The sequence below is a fragment of the Etheostoma cragini genome, chromosome 1 (genome assembly GCF_013103735.1).
Source record: "Etheostoma cragini isolate CJK2018 chromosome 1, CSU_Ecrag_1.0, whole genome shotgun sequence".
Classification (NCBI taxonomy): Eukaryota; Metazoa; Chordata; class Actinopteri; order Perciformes; family Percidae; genus Etheostoma; species Etheostoma cragini.
This window is the reverse complement of record NC_048407.1, coordinates 21,890,688-21,908,313: the sequence shown is the minus strand read 5'-3', so window position 1 is coordinate 21,908,313 and position 17,626 is coordinate 21,890,688. Positions and strand designations below refer to the sequence as shown.

Sequence of the window (17,626 nt, the reverse complement as noted above, 5' to 3'; positions counted from 1 at the left end):
CCGTCTAATGTTCCACTCTTAACACAAACCTTGCTCAAAAAAAGAGTATGTTTATGTTTTCCGCAATGACAAAACATAGAATGCATCCACCTGAGTTTGGACGCAATAACACAATGAATACACTATTAGCCTACACAGTAGCTCTGCAATATATACTGTATTTGTGAATCTTACGATGTTCATGTTTAGTTTGTGTTGTCGTGATGTTTAAAGAAGCACAAGATGAAACGGAACAACAATTAGAAATGTAACATGGTTGAAATCCTTTGTTACATGTTCTATTGAGCCAACTAACGGACACAAAACCAAAATGCATCCATCAGTAGAGTTAAACCCACCACATCATTTAAGAACACGGGGTGATCCTTGTATGCCCATATTTTGTATGCAGGGTGTTAAAACCACCCTTTCTGTGAAAATGCATGGTGATGCTGATAAATTATAAGCACAGCTCATTCTAACCACTCAGACCAACTTTATTCACTGACATAATTACTTTATAGATTAAAGTGTAGAAATGGAAAAGTCTTCTATTGATCGGTTTTAGTCATTCACATGTAAGGCTTGATGGTTCAAGAGAGCGTGGATCACTTTAGGAGTCTGAGGTTCAGTTTTGGTGTCTTTTTGTTTGTCTCTCTTCTGTAGGGTGATGACGTCCTGACAGTCATCAAAATGAAAGCACAGTGGCCAGCCTGGCAACCACTTAATGTGTAAGTAATACATCCTGACTATCATAATGCTCATCACACATCTCCTGACTGTGCTGCTGGATTGGTAGTTAAATCAGAAATTGAATACAAATTGCAAATCATCTACACTATCATACATTTCCATGCACCCAGTGGTTTTCACTCATTTGAACTTAAATTACACTATACTACACTATAATGTTGACTTGTAGAGACTTAAAACTGGCTAGTGATCCATCACAGAAATATATCACAGATTCCAAGGTCTTCCTCTTTTCCCCTTGATCTTATTAAAGCTGTCATATGGGTCTTCTGTCTATCAATATGCTGTCCATGAAATTGAAGACCATAAAAACCAGAGACCTAATCACCCTGGTGTTTCCTTCACAGACAGTAAGTTCCCACTGCTGATATAGTATATATTGTATTATGAATTAATGCATGAATTCCTCTTAATTATTGTGTTATGCATACATCTATTTCCTACCTACATGGGCTTGCAGAATGAGGCATTTAGTCTTCCTGCACCAGCAACTATATGGATGTGCACAACATTGTCTTTTTTGAATTTACAGTGCAAGACACCATGTATGCACATGAGCCAGATCAGACTGCTCCATATACATGTATCAAGTAAATATAGATAAAACCAACTCAAATGTCTCTCTCAGACATCTTTCATGATCACATCTTCAGACCTTCATCCCTAGAAAAAAATTCATACATCACTGGCAAAATATTCACTATGTAGTACTTTAAAAATCGGAATAAATACAAATTAAATATTCCATCTTGCCTACTTTTTCGGGCCTGTGAGACAAAACTAGAAACTTAAACACACTATCGGAAATCAACATAGATTAAAAAGTACAAAAGAAAATGGGATACCTAACTCCTACCTCTAGTCTTTAGTACCTTGGAGATAAGATGGCTAAATGGAAAACATTAAATTGGACAGGTGGGCATATACATCAGGACTAAAGTGGCATGGAACTTTAAAGTCAAGTAAAAAGTCATGCTTTGTTGATGTAGTTCTGTCTTTTAAGTCAAAAGTGTAATATGCTCCATAGTGTCTGCAACAGGTCCGTGGTATGTACGTGGCTCTGCTACTTTCAATTGAAAATAGGTTTTGATGTGTTTTGAATTTCAGTTGTAGTAAATCAGTTACTTCTCTGGAGCCAGACACACTCATACAAATGTGAGGGACATACCATCAGCATGCTTTTCAGTAGATATGTACTCTGTGATGGATTATCTTAAGCAATTTTTAAGTCAAACCACATTAAAAGGAATGCAAAGTAAGAAATCAATCTAAAAACTTAATAAAAATCTTTCAAAAATAATCAACATTTATGTAACGCATCCACACGTCTATAAATGTTGGCCCATAAGCTACAGAGTGACTTTGTAATTAATGGGCCACAACATTCTCAGTCACTGGTAAATCACAACAGAAATTAATTAATTAATTATATGTAATTATATATATGATACCATAGGTCCTAAGGCTTAAGGTATCAGAGCATATAGTAAGAAGTCAGTATCCAAAATTGGACCCAGAGCCTGCCGATCAGTGAAAACCTAGCTAAAAGGTGCCCTGAAACTGCCAGCCATACCATGCTCATTTACTCCTAAATTCACAAGAGCCATTTAATCTCTTATTCATGAGAAAAACAAGAAGCTTGTTGGCTCGGCTGGTTCAGAAGAACTTCAGTGGTAAAGCCATGTGCAGTGTTGTTTCCTCAACCAGGGGGCCTCATGACTTTAGTCTCCAAGGGAAGAACACAGGAATAGAAGCAATGATATGCACTAATTAGTTTACGTCGTGTTGCACTGGCAACCAATTAATTGTTGTACAGTGCCTCTGATCAATTATGTTAGTTTGGAGGAAAAACGGAAGGACGTTTTGTATTGATAACTATGTGGAAGTGTGCTCACCATGGACGTGGGCCAAAGAGAACAAAATTGAGAGAAAGGAAAACAGCATCCGTACAGAATAGGGACTTGATTATATAAAGCTTTTTGTGTGAAGAATAGGCTATTGGCTACAAAGAGCAAAATGGAATTTGGCTCAATTATATGTTTAAGTTATAGCATGGAGTTGCATTATGCTGAAAGTAGGGATGGAAATTGTCAGAACTTGACATTTAAATGTTAGATATTACAGTGACTACCTATACAGACAAAGACTTAAAACATGCAAGTAGACAGGCACTGATATCTTTTAAAGCAACAATTAACTAAGCCACAGATGTGAGTTTACCAAAACACTGTTTTCAACATTGTCAAGTATGAAACCTGACATTTAAAGTTTACTATTAAAACAAGACAAACAGACTACCTCAGGACAGTCTATGTGGCTCATTCTAGTACAGAACAAATCCAGAATTAACACACTCGTTAGCATGAAAGAAAATACCAAATGTAACATGTAAAAATAATATCGAGGTTGTCTAAAATCCCCAGCTTTCAGCAAAATAGTTGAATGCTTGGTCAACAACTTAAAAAATTTGACAAATAAATTAATCATTTCCTTCTACACTATGAAAACTAGTACCATTCATTTCAACTACAAAAATATGCACATATTTATAAACAGAATCATTTCTGATTAATGAAAGCATTTTACTTGGGTTGTCTGCTGTATGGTGAAGTATCCCTTCCTCATTTGCTACCAGACTTGCTCTTTCTCTTCTTGTCTGTCAGTTACACTTGACCTTTTTGTCGATGCCAAATATATGTTTGAGATAAATCTTAGACATACAGTACTTACTGAGCAGAGGCCTGGGAGAGTCAAATCAAGTTGTGTGTTCCCAGGGAATAAGTGTTATTTCACATCCTCAGAGGCCATCATTGGCAGAGTGAAATACAGATCATTATTATAACAGACATTTCACAATTGTTGTCCGGAAAAAAATGTATTACTTTTTTTCCCCTCTCCTTACAAGGCAGCAGACAAAGACAGTCCTTAGAAATGCATGCGTTCAGGAAACCTGTCCCAGAATACAGGCGAGATGTGGAAGGGTCTTGGAGTTCACTGAGAGGTCACAGTGTGCCGGAGCAGTATTGACTTGGCTGAAGGATTTGGATTTATATGGGCATGATGACAGCTTGAATGGGAATTACTGGTGAATTGTCTATGTTTAAACAAGAATCTTCCCACTTTTAATTAATCTTGTATTGGCTGGTAAAGTTCTTAATTAGTTTAGACAGATGGCCAGAGGTGTGTGTGTGGGTGTGTGTGCGTGCGTGCGTGTCTCTTGTGCTGGACCAAAGAAAATGTATTATGAAGAAGATAGATGTGATCTGGCAAAGTGAGTCTAGAAACATATCAACTAAATATTTGTCAGCATTTTCTTTCTGGGAAGTGTAACTATACCTTTCCTTTCTTTCTCTCTAAAGGAATCAGAGTTTCCTACTCCAATGCAAACTTGCGCCAGTGTGAGTGAGTTTTAGTCCCAATACCCTGAAATACATGGATTTTGATGCCTGGGTAGCTTACCGGGTAGAGCAAGCACCCATATATAGAGGTCCACACCTCGCATACTGGTTTTGTTGGGAATTACTACAATATTAACCTGGTACACTGTCAGTAAAATGTCTTTACTTGTCTATTTGGGTATCAGAAAACGTTTCCTTTTGTATTTACACTTTGTTGGCCATTTTAGGACAATTCTCTGGTGACTGAATTGAAAATGTATGACTATAAGTTCACAAAAACAAACCACATGCATCCCTAGGCTTGCTTTTGTTCAGGCTGGACATCTCATTTAGGGGCGAGCAGTTGCAGCCGAGACTCAGGTCTTCTGAGGGACACAGGCCAGTTGTGATGCAGCTATCTCTTTCTCTTCCTTACTCACTATTACAGCTTTGAATCACACTGACTTCATTCTCACTCTCTCCTTCAGGCGGGCCCCCCCCTCAGCCGAATTCTCAGTGGACCAGAGCCGTCACCTTATGTCCTTCCTGACCATGCTGGGGCCCAGTCCAGACTGGAATGTGGGTTTGTCTGCTGAGGACTTGTGTACCAAGGAGTGTGGTTGGGTCCAGAAGGTGGTCCAGGACCTGATCCCCTGGGATGCGGGAACTGACAGCGGGGTGACATATGAGGTCAGTGAGAACATTTGAGCATTTAAAAAATGTAATTTATTAAAACATTATGTTATCTCAGTCATTTGCCCAACATGCATACAAAATCAAGAATTTTTCCTCATCCTGTTATGTCTGCTTGTGTCATATACAATGACTGATCTATATTTTAAGTACTTGTGATGTTATGTGAATCGCAGGGTGGTACATCAGTTATCTGTTATGTATTTTAGGTAAACAACGCAAACACTGAAATATCCTTTAATCAAGCGTTAAAATTAAGACTGCAGCATTTGATTAATTGGAAGGGCCTAGACACCTTTAAAGTTAGTACGAACTTTAATCACAGTTATTGAAATGTAGATAAGACAAATTACTGTCAAACATGTCGGTTGCCACTGAATTATTCTGTGAAACAGCCATTTCACATTTATTCAGATTTAAAATGTACCAGTAATTATTACTATAATTGAAAAACTAGGGGGAAATGGAACTCTCTATCATTATCATCATCATGCAACAAAAACAAAGATTGACTCAACTCAGGTTACAACCCCACAATTCCACAGCAATCACAGCCTTCTGCAAACTGCTATTCTCTCCACCTTTTACCCTGTGAATAACCTTCCTCCTCAATCTCATCACCAGCTGAGTCTTCCCTTCACAGCCAAGTTTTGACCTTGTCATTACGCCAACCTCTTTATCCGCCTGTCTGCTCACACTCACAGGCACTCCCTCTCTCACTTCCTAACAATTCATCACCCATTCAATTCTCCTTTAACAGCCTTCAAAGTCTTCCCCACCCGCCCTCACCCTGAAGTTCTGCCTGCTGCGTGCTTAGTGTCTCCAGTCATCAAGAGATTAGGCTGTGCGTGTACTGTACATGTTTGACCAAACTCTATGATGACATGTGTGACACCTTTGGCTGATTCCTGGAGCTCACAGATGAACCCACTGAACTGTGCTCTCTTGCTTGTTTTGGCCAGTCTCAGGAATAATTTATCTTCCTTTCTCCCTTGGCTCTCTCTCTCACAGACACACAGGCACACACACACAGACATGTATGCATGCACGCACACACACACACACACACACACACACACACACACACAAACACTCTCCCTTGTACACCACGCCTGTTCTTTCTTACATAGACTTGGCGCCTCACACTGACTGAAAGGAACTGTACTTTAGAGGCTATTCAGCCATATTCAGAACATATATACGTTGCAGCAGTTACTTATAAAACAAACTTAGAAGGTCATCAAGGTCATGAGTTGATAGTTGTCTGTACCACTTGGTATACAGAAATCTAAAACTAAGGTATCCATTAGGTGTCCATACGTCCCCAAAAATAAAACAAAAAAATGTGTTGGTTGTCCCAAATCCCAAATCCTGCCTTAATTGTCCCGAAAATAAAAACAAATTCACAAGACCAGAATCTCGAGTAGTTATAGTCGGATAGAACATTAAAAACTGTTCATGGGGATTGAGTCGTCCTGCGGCCAACTCCCGTCGGCTGATCATTGCCTGCAACAGTGCGTAGGCCCTACGTAAGTGGCAAGGCACAAATTTTGATAAAAGGCATTGCTATTTTTCATTCATTCATTGTTGAAATGGAGGCTCAGGCTGGTGTCCTGAGACCCAATGAATACATTTACATTGGTAAAGAGCAAAAACGTCTCTGCAGGTACAGGGAGGGACCCCCGCCCCCCCATAAATGGTAAAGGCACAAGCCTGTAACCGAGTAATGACATCCATTCTCAGTGCTATTACTTTAGTGGCCAGTCATTCCAGTGCTTCAGAGCAGCTCTTTGCCTTTTTTTCTGTTGTCTCTGTGGGGGGGGGGGGATGAAGGATAAGCTGGTCTTCTGTCTCCAGACAGCCTCTGGCGGTGGTGCTTTTATCAACCCCATGCTGGCAGACCTTTACTGCTGACTAATAAAAGCATCTCCCATATAAACTACAATGCTCCTTTGCAGCTGCTCTTACACTTTAGGACTTGTCCTTTGTGGGACTTGTATAACTTTAAGTGACTTTGTGCTCTTTGTATTGGATCTTTCAAACAAATCCTGACAATGTGCAATTTTTTTTAAATCCCAAAGATCTACAGCGTTCTGTTTTTCCTCTTCTTTCTTATTCTTTCTTTCTGTGTGCTTTTTTAGTCTCCCAACAAGCCCATTGTGACCCAGGACAAGATCCGTCCCCTGACCAGTCTGGATCATCCACAGAGCCCTTTCTATGACCCTGAAGGGGGCGCCATCACGCCAGTGGCTAGGGTCATTGTGGAACGCATCGCCAGAAAGGTCTATCTGTTTTCATACCAGTCAGCAAAGACAGTTACTTTGTAGCTCTTGTAGGATAATTGTGACATTGCAGGTAATTGCATCATGGTATTTTAACCGATGAAGGTAAGTCATTCAGTATTTGCGATCTATAACAATAATGATTTAGTAACAAGACTTGAATTGTACTAAACATATTCCTGCAGTGTGCAGTAAGGTGACACAGTCATTACCCTTTGGTCTCACAGCAAGTAAAAAAGAAATAGAAAAAGAAACAGGTTCTTGGTTGGTCTCTTTTGATTGCTTCTCTGCAAGTTTTTTCTCTATAGTCACTGATAGCCTTGCTTTATTTCTGTATTGTGAAGTGAGCCCAGTACTTCCAGCTCAGCTCTGCATCTCATCTTCACATACAGTATATTCTTAGCTCACTCTTAACACTCTAGATGATATGCTACACTGATAAAATAGCAATATTAGATTGAAATAAAAACAGAACTGGCAACCTTTACCATCTTCCCTCATTGTGAGCAGAAGTATAGATGTCTTAAAAGCTTCAAAATCAGAGACAGGAAGGAAGGACAGAGACAGCTTTAATTTTTCTTCGGCACTGCTTAGCAGGTATGATGGTGAGTTTAATCATGTCCTCCAATACAGCAATTGATTAGTAATGGATGTAGTACCTGTATTTGTGGTGTGGGAGTTGTATTTTACAAGGTAAAAAAAAATCTCTGGGACACCTGTCAACACGTTTTGTTTGCTGCTTTCCAAATTGGACAAAAATGAAATATAAGCATGACTAAATTGTTATCAAATGTTAGTTTTTAGTAGTTTAGTAGTAAGTACTGTGCAGTTCAGTTTCAAGTTTTTTGTTTTTGTTTAGTATTGGTGCCTCTTATTGATAGTAAAAAAGCCTCTCATCAAAGTGAGTAGTACTACAAAAAATGGTAATGTGATATTTCATCAATCAATATATGAATGAGGATGATGGGTAATATTTTGAACAGTCACCACTTTTGTTTTATTCTGAGGATTGTTGGGGGGAATGTTTAGGCCTGTTTTTGACAGGACATGAAAGGGGAGAGAGAGGGGGAATGACATACAGCAAAGCCTCTACATTTCCTACCAACTGAGCTATCCTGGCACCCACCATTGTTGATTAGTCTTAATTCAGGCTATGTCAAGAATAATAAATTGCAAAACACCTCAAAAGAGTTGTGATGCAGCTCCTAAAAGACCTTCAGCCAATTAAAATTTCACAAATCAGTGAGAAAAAGGGACTTAAAACCTTTATGACAGGTATTAAAATCAGCTTAAATATAAAGTTCTTCTGGGACTTGGTGAGGAACATTGAAACATCAAAAACAGTAACAATGTTTCTCACCAAGTCCCATAGAAACTTTAATGTTGAGCCAGATGTTTTAGTGTCAGGGGAAAGGCCAACCCCAAAACTATAGTCTGATGGTCCAAACCCCCATTAATAAAGCTAGAAATTCCAATAATTAACCCTGACAAGGCACACCTGTGAAGTGAAAACCATTTCAGGTGACTACCTCATGAAGCTCATTGAGAGAACAAACAGGATTTGCAGCTATAAAAAAACAAAGGGTGGCTACTTTTAGAAACTAAAATATAAGACAATTTTTCAGTTATTTCACACTTTTTTGTTAAGCACATAATTCCATATGTTTTCATTCATAGTTTTGATGCCTTCAGTGAGAATCTACAATGTAAATATTCATGAAAATAAAGGAAACTTATTGAATGAGAAGGTGTAACCAAACTTTTGGCCTGTACTTTAATATGATGGATAATGAGTGAAACACATTCCCTGGGATCTCTGACTGCAAACTAGAAAGGGATAACATTTTAGCAGTCCTTCAGTGGCATCTAGAGGCAGTTGTAGGGATTTTAGTCTGTGATCCTTCTTCCACAATCCATTTTTAATCATTACATATACTGTACATACATGTACAGATGCTCAGTTTACACTTTTAGAATTTTAGAATGCATGGACTCGTATTCTCATAGTATCTCTTCTTCCAGTTTACTGTGTAGATACCCCAATTAAGAGAGTTTGTAAGCTTATGCTGACTCTCCCATTTTCCGGCTGTCACTCTTGCTGATTGCTATAAGAAACAAACAGAAGGATTTAAAGAGAGCAGAAAATTGAAGCAACAGAGCACCTAGAGAGTGTTGGAGTACGTCCTAACATTACTGTGTGTCTGTGTGTCTGCAGGGCGAACAGTGCAACATTGTGCCGGATAATGTGGATGACATTGTAGCAGATATTGCCCAGGAGGAGAAAGAGGAAGGTCTGAATCCTGCTCTCTCTCTCTCTCTCTTTTTCTCTCAAGATGAAAAACATTGTGTCAGCAACAGTGTTAAGCTATCATAGTATCTTTATTCCCTTTACCATATTTCAGATGACACCCCTGAGACGTGTATCTACTCCAACTGGTCTCCATGGTCCGCATGTAGCTCGGCCACTTGTGAAAAGGGCAAGCGGATGAGGCAGAGGATGTTAAAGGCCCAGTTGGACCTTAGTGTGCCCTGCCCACACACCCAGGACTTTGAGCCTTGCATGGGGCCGGGATGCAGTGATGAGGGTGAGCATCTATCAAAAGACTGAAGGTTACTGTGTTCACGAGGGAAACAAAAAAGTCCAAGTAGCTGATGACTTAAAAGACATCTGAACAAATTTTGAGTTTTCTAAAGGTTCGCCATCCACTAGGAGCATTTTATCTCTGATAAAAAAAGTGAAATGTTAGGATTACATTCCATTAATGTTTTGATACTCTAAAGACTGGAGGCCTGTTTAAAATCATTGTTCTTGTAGACCATTGATTACACCTTAGTGTACTGATTTCCTGCAGCAATGAATTGAAAACAGAAGGACAGGCTAGGACAGCTCTTTGTTTCTATGGCAGGCTTTTACATTTGATTTCAAGTTAAATTGCAGGAGGCTTATAAAATATTTTGTAAGATGTTAAGACAATAAGAAAGGATGTCTGCTGGTTTTTTAAGGTGTTTTATTTTACATTATTATATATTCTCGTTGTTCTCTTTCTCTCTATACAAACGTTTTTGCCCCAGAGGCAGGTTGGGTGTCCATGTCGATTAGTCAGTCTGTCAGTCTTTGTGTTTTACAATTTGGTCTTATCCAATGGCTAATGAAACATAATGACTTTGAACCCCTGACCTTTTGCCAAGCACCACCATCAATTGAAACTTTCCTTTGACCAACATCTCTATGACAATTGTGGATGATTTATATTAATCACAAATGATTAAATGATGTAATGATGAACCCAAACATTATTGCAAATTAAATTAATCAATAGGTTTGATTTTCTGTCATTGAAAGAAGCCCTTTATTTATAGATTAATGGCAGACAGATTGATACATTTAGAGATTAATTATTTGTGCCATGTTTTACACCTTGAATATGCAGAATTAACAAGATAATTACATGAGACGTGATAATATGGTAAACTTTAATTAATTTATATGGCACATTTAAAGGTCTCGTGGCATGAAAATGGTCCCACAATGGCTAGAAATGGTGATAGGTGTAAACAAAGCCATGGGTATCCTGCTCTGCCTTTGAGAAAATTAAAGCTCAGATGGGCCAATCTGGAATCTTGCTCCATATGATATCATAAGGGGAAAGGTTACCTCCCTTTTCTCTGCTTTGCCCGCCCGGAGAATTTGGCCCACCCATGAGAAAGAGGGAGACATCATGGCTTGCAAACAAGCGAAGCATGGCAGTTGGTCAAGGCTACACCCCCACTGGACTGGCTCTAGTAGCTGTTATTCTGCACCAAGGCTGAATTTTGGGAAAGAGACTTTAGATACAGCATGGGGGACCACTAAGGCCTATATAAAAGTATCCAAAAAGCATCATTGGACCTTTAAAGCACTTCAGCACTACAGTTGAATAAAATCAGGCAAATAAAAGTAAAATAGAAAAAGAAATGCCCAAATAAAACTGCTCATTTATTCAAATTAGCTTTGCTGAAAAAGTAGCTCCTGCTTCCTCATGTGGGTGCACATAACACATGCACACTGTTGTCCTCAGCCTGGCTGACTGCCTACACACATTTTCAGTGGCACGACAATAACATATTGGTGAAGCTATATATGTGTTTCATTCCTACGTTGTTTTGCCTGATGTGGATGTAATGACCCTGGAATTAAAGGTAAAAATTGGCATTTTAATCACAATCAATGTTTCATTTTAAATCCAGCGAGCTGGAGTATAGATGCAATACAACAAGAACATGTCACTGTATATTTACTTTACACACATGGCAATGGATGGAAATGCAGCTCAAAGTTATTTACATTAAGTTGTAAAACTATAAAGGTAAGTGAAGTATCTAACAGCCATGAACTGTATATTAGACTGCAATAAGCCCCCAACAACTAGGACTTACAGACAGTTTCACCAAGTTCAACCTCCATTCAAAAAAAAAACTTTGCAACAGGCAGCATTCAGCCAAACATGCGTCTAAACCAGCATTATAAAATATGGGCAAACAACCCCACATAGAAGTAATTTACAGCAATTGGCAATAAAACATGCATGACACCTGTTAAGCTACAATTACACGATTTTGAGTTTCCTGTGCATTTTAATCTTTTTGTCACCTACATCTCTTCCTTTTTTGTCATTTGACTCTTTAGATGCTTCCACCTGTATGTTGTCGGAGTGGATCTCCTGGTCTCCTTGTAGTTTGACCTGCGGGATGGGCACACGTTCCCGGGAGCGTTACGTGAAGCAGTTCCCTGATGATGGCTCTGTCTGCACCCAGCCCACACAGGACACCGAAAACTGTGTGGTCAATGAGGAATGCTGTGAGTTGTCCCTTGTCCCTTTGTTTGTCCCAAGTTTATTAGTTCATACTATGGATCTAATTTAAGTAGCACTGTGGGATTTCTGTACCTTTTCTTTCCCTTTTGGCCCCTAGCACCCAGCAGTTGTCTGGTTACAGAGTGGGGTGAATGGGATGTCTGCAGTGCCACTTGTGGTCTTGGCATGAAGAGGAGAGAGCGCATGGTGAAGATGCCTCCTGCAGATGGCTCCATTTGTGGGGCGGAAGTGCTTGAAGTGGAGAAGTGCATGATGCCAGAATGTCGTGAGTAGCAACATTTTCAGGACCACAACTATCTGCACACCTTTTACTTTTTTGCCTCATTAAGCAGCCAGGAACAAGTGGTCGTCAGCCTAACTGAATTCAGAACGACAAAACTTATAAATCAGGTTTTGTTCCTTCACGATTAAAAAGCCAGATGCTGTTTTGCTGCTACTATTCATGCATGCAACTGTTTAAAAAATTAAAAACTAAAGATTTGATCAGTTGCATTTGAGATATTTCACACATGTGATGTTTGTGTTTGATGGTAAAATACTGGTGTTACTGAGTGACTCGTGTTGTGTTTAGACACAATCCCCTGCATGCTGACTCCATGGTCTGACTGGAGTGACTGCAGTGTGACTTGCGGAAAGGGTTCAAGGACACGACAACGCACGCTCAAGTCTTCAGTGGAGCTGGGCGAGTGTACAGAAGACTTAGAACAGGTGGAGAAGTGCATGCTACCAGAGTGTCGTAAGTATCTCTAGCCACACACCCACATACTAAACATGTATAATTTATGGAAATTCATAATCAGTTTGTTATACAACCCGGTACCTTGATGCAGATAGATACAAGACGGATTAGAGTGTCCCCACAAAGTATTGTAATTTATGTAAAATACTATGGTGTTGTTTTTGGACTGACAGTTGTTAATATTTACTATATGCATTTGTTTTTCACGTCAGTGCTTATTAGTTTACAGCAGTGTGAGAATGCTACATCAGAGCCATGTGACAACAAATCGCACCCCGTGGCAAACCAGAAATGTATTCTGTGGTGTCAATGTATAATTTAGGATATAACAAATTATTATTCCCTAGAAGTGGATTCATATGCAATCCTTGACATCCATACACAGAACATTAAATCAAACACTATTTATTGTCCTTCTCATCAGTAACCACTCTCATCTCACAACTTCCTCTAAACCACTGTCCAATTCTGTCTACCCAGCCATAGACTGTGTCATGTCAGATTGGACTGACTGGTCGGAGTGCAATAAGTCCTGTGGGAAGGGTCACACTATCCGGACACGCATGGTGAAGCTGGAGCCTCAGTTTGGAGGAGACCCGTGTGCTGAAACCATCCAGAGGAAGAAGTGTAAGATCAGGAAGTGCAACCGAGGACAAGCCAACAGTGACGAGAAGAAACGACGCAAGGAACAGCGTGAAAAGAGGAGGAGCAAACAGGGCCGTGCTGAGGTCACCTCTGAGCATCCAGGTTTGTATTCACCCTCCTTAAAAGGAACTACAACGCCATCCAGATGACTAACAAAAAATCTGAGGGAAGAATTATTCTGGTGGTCTCTCTTTTCCTTTTTCTATTCTTAGGGTGTAAAATGAGGCCATGGTCGAGTTGGACAGAATGTACCAAGCTGTGCGGTGGAGGTATTCAAGAACGACTCATGACGGTGAAGCAGAGGTTTAAGACCGCCAAGCTGTCCAGCTGCAAGGACAGGAAGGAGATCAGGGCTTGTAATGTGCACCCCTGCTAGGAAGTAGTAGGGGAACGGGGGTGATTTTGAAGAGAGGAAGGGATGACAGTTGGGCTGGGAACAGAACAGGGCATGGCACACTGTCACACAATGATCCAATGCACTCTGTTTAGGGCTGAAATGACACATGCTTGAATCTGTCATGGTTAAATCCAGAGCTCAGGTCAGTGGTCCTCAAGAGAATTTGAACTCAAAGATCTCACTGGAAAACTCTGGATTTAAACTAGGCTGATTCTTCGGTTTTCAAACTAGCTCTTATACACATAAGACTCTTTTGCAAGATTACTGTAAACTTGTTGTGGTATAATATATCTTGAAAAATATAATTATGAAATATAAATTGATTTAATAAAAAGATAAAGAACTGTTATATATTGTGGTATCCTTAAGTAGAACAGTATATTCCAGACTTTAAAGCACAGGTGCCCAGCCATTCCAGTGTTTTATACGCCTACAATTGTTCAGTTGTTTCTAGGACACAAAATGCCCAGTTGGCTTTTTACCCAGCTATATTGTTTTACATGTAGATGCACCACAATTGAAATCTATATCATTTTGAGCATTGTTAGAAGATTTTATTATTTTTCCTGTGAAATGTTTTGATAAGAATGTGTCCCAAGATTCTTACCAAAGTCTTGTGTAGATGTTTTCTAGATGTCTCCTCCTCCTTTTCTTCTCTGTTCCTCTAACATATTAATATTTTGGAATAATATCACCTTTACAATAAAAGTAAACGTGACAACATGTCACCTGGATTTGTCTTTTTTTATTTTGGAGGGTATATGTGCAAAGTAGAGAGCTGATAGTTTATACTTCTGCTTCCACTAGATGGCGACAACTAGCTTAACACCTTTCATATGGAAATTGGTCTTTCCTGAGGCTGCTTGTTCTTCAGCAGCAAAATATCAGACACACGGCACACATACAGAATATACATAAACGAGTCTTATTCCACTCAGTGATGAAGTGTTAAAAAGTTGTATTGCCTGTAGTAGGATTGATTTCTTGTAGTGGTCCATGTGAAATCGAAGCTGTCAAAGCCTCTTAGAGAAGGTGCTCCTCTGTTGGACCAGTGTGGGGTGGAGAGGGTGGTCGGGGTTATCCATGATAGATAGAACCGTTTGTTCAGTGACCTCTTCTCCACCACAGATTCAAAAGTGTCCTGTTTAAAGCCAACAACGGTGCCAGCCTTCCTGATCAGTTTGTCGATCAGGAAGGCTGGCTGTTTCTGTTTGTGTTGCTGGCTCCGATCCTGCTGCCCCAGCAGACTGCGGAGGAGAACGGAGCGCTGGCCACAACAGACTGGTAGAACATCTCCAACATTCTGCTGCGCACGTTGAAGGATCTCAGCTTCCACAGGAAATAGAATCTGCTCATCCCATTCTTGTAAACAGCAGTGCTGTTGATTGTTCAGTTCCACCAATGGTCAGTGTCAACACCTAGGTACCTGTACCCCTCAACCATGGCAACATCTCCTCCCAGGATGCAAAAGGTCTGCGGAGCCGTTCCCTTTCTCCTGAAGTCAATCACCATCTCTCTGGTCTTATCCACATTCAGCAGCATGTGATTCTTACCAGACCACTCCACAAACTCAATGGCCAAAATGGACAGTGTGATTAAGGAAGACACAGTTAAAATTACAGAGGGGTATTTTATTCATTATTGCATTGTAATTTGATCTTTGGTGGAAGTAGGACTCAGATCATTTACTTAAGCAATGTGACAGAAATATACAGTTAACGGTAAAAGTCCTGGAGCTGCTGCCCCAGCGGCCCGATACCGGATAGCGGGTCGAAGATGGATGGATGGATGGTAAAAGTCCTGCATTCAGAATTTTAAAAGCACAAAAGTATTAGCGTTAAAATATACAATGTATAAATTACCAAAAGTAAAAGTACTGAAGAATGGCCTATTTCAGATAATTCATTATAATACTTATTCATACAGTAGCAAGCTGAACAACTTCTAGTCAAAGGCAATGGCATATTGGCGTATTTTGTAACTCTACAGAGAGGGAGTACTCTCACTTTAAAGGAACATAGAGGTTTGTAGTGCAGTGAGTTGTTACGTTCATGTGCTGGCTCAGATCTTGAAAGAATTTGCCCCCCAACTCTCTGGTGTAATAGATGGGGGGAGGGGATGGAGTCAGGCTTTCCTCACTGCAGGGGCGGAGTTGAAAATTGCAATACACACATTACAATGCCATTCTTGTTTCCATGCCAACACAACCACACATGGGGGAAGCCTACACACTTCACAAGCGTCGGAAACATTGATGGGGAATTAATACAGTCGTGATTGAGCTGTTAAAACCGAACTTGCTTCAGAGACTGTGACAAGAGATGCATGGATTAAATATAAAAAATGCACAAAGAATGTGTGTGTTTATCTTTGAATGTGGTCCGGTTGAAAACCCCTCTAGACCTTATCCAGTCTTGTGCAGTGCAGGTTGTGTATTGCTGCTCTGGGAGCTGACTCAGACTGAAAATACACTCAAAGATGCAGTTTCTGCCAGTAAACCTTCCATGTTTCTGATATTATAATGAGTTTCTTCTGTCTGTGGACACATTCATGAATATTTATATTCTGGGGGCAGGCCACACTGCTGACATAAAAACTGGAACTCTCCAACCTAACTCTCATTTATCCTGTTTCCCACTGAGCTTCAAAGGTTTCAATAACTGAAAAAAATGTAGGTGCATAATGTGGGGATGGAGGTACTCTGCCACATGAGATAGGTAGCATCTTTTTGCATTACTAATCTGAAACATCACCTTTTTGATTTTGACTGGTCTAGTTATTGTGCCTCAAGATCTAACTGTAGGTTACACTTCTTATTTAAAAAATGCCTCAGGAACATTGTTATGTGGCGAAAGCAGTGCACAGTGGTTTTATGCGTACAATTTTCTTTTACAGTGTCTATTAAACTCACTAAGTATGTGGTCACAATTGCTGACTCAACTGTGTACTGAATCTGTAACAGAGATTAAATTCCTTTAGCTTTTTCAAACTGTGAACATCTCTGTGCACATTTAATAATGTAGGCTACTGAAGCTATAAATAGAGACACCTGCAAGAGACACAGGGGTCTTCACAACACGACACTACAACCATGCCAGTGACACTGTTCTTAGGCTAAATGGTTTGTTGAACTTAATGCTAACTTTAGCATACTAACATGCTCATGAAGAAAATGGTAACATGCTGATGTTTGATTCAGTCAAATCAGCAGTGAGACAGATTCAAACTCAATACCAATTTTCAGATTTCCGGTCTCTTTGTCAAGTGTTTTTCCTGGAAAAAGGTAAATGCCCCTACTTGTAAGATTTGATGGTCTAAAGACAGGTTGTCAAAACAAAAATTACGAACTTACTTTCAAATCAAACATTATTTTTGTCCTAAACTTTATGGTACAGCAAACTTATCGTGAATACTGTGAGTTGAGAATGAATCCTATTTTTTTTGTTTTGTCATCATTATGTGTTGGGAACACCCATTTTAAATGCAATGTCTTTTCAAAATCAACCTGACATGTTTTTGTGTACTGATGATAACAAAATGGAGTGGTCATTAAAATTGAAATATATAAGTTGGTGACTCTAAAGCATGGCAAAAAAGGCAAGAACGTTTTTATTATTTAATATGTGTGATTTATGTTGATTTTCTGGTATCTGGCTCCCTGCTGTAAATAATGTCTTCTTAGCCTGTTTGAACTGGGCATATGTGCATGACACAAAAATAAAATGATTCATTCATTTGTTCAGCCCACTCTGTGGAACAATGCAATAGCCCTGCAATAAACACTAACTACAAACCTGAAGGTTATAACATTATAATACTGTATATAGTTTTTGTAAGGGCTGGGTCTTGCCAATGATTTCCTGAATAAATTCCAATTCGCAAGCGCCCAATTAGATTATATTTCCGAT

General features: G+C 39.6%; 1 protein-coding gene across 1 annotated transcript in view; it reads left to right on the top strand.

Annotated features, from left to right (window-relative positions):
- spon1a (spondin 1a) overlaps positions 1-14,443 on the top strand; it is a 62,297-nt gene extending 47,854 nt beyond the window's left edge. Inside the window, exons 7-16 of the mRNA XM_034875221.1 lie at positions 646-710; positions 4,598-4,799; positions 6,944-7,084; positions 9,300-9,375; positions 9,487-9,669; positions 11,751-11,921; positions 12,035-12,202; positions 12,509-12,673; positions 13,157-13,423; positions 13,534-14,443. Of these exons, the coding sequence (XP_034731112.1) occupies positions 646-710; positions 4,598-4,799; positions 6,944-7,084; positions 9,300-9,375; positions 9,487-9,669; positions 11,751-11,921; positions 12,035-12,202; positions 12,509-12,673; positions 13,157-13,423; positions 13,534-13,697 (1,602 nt within the window). The 3' untranslated portion in view covers positions 13,698-14,443. The remainder of the gene's footprint in view (positions 1-645; positions 711-4,597; positions 4,800-6,943; positions 7,085-9,299; positions 9,376-9,486; positions 9,670-11,750; positions 11,922-12,034; positions 12,203-12,508; positions 12,674-13,156; positions 13,424-13,533) is intronic.
- Positions 14,444-17,626: the final 3,183 nt, after the last annotated feature.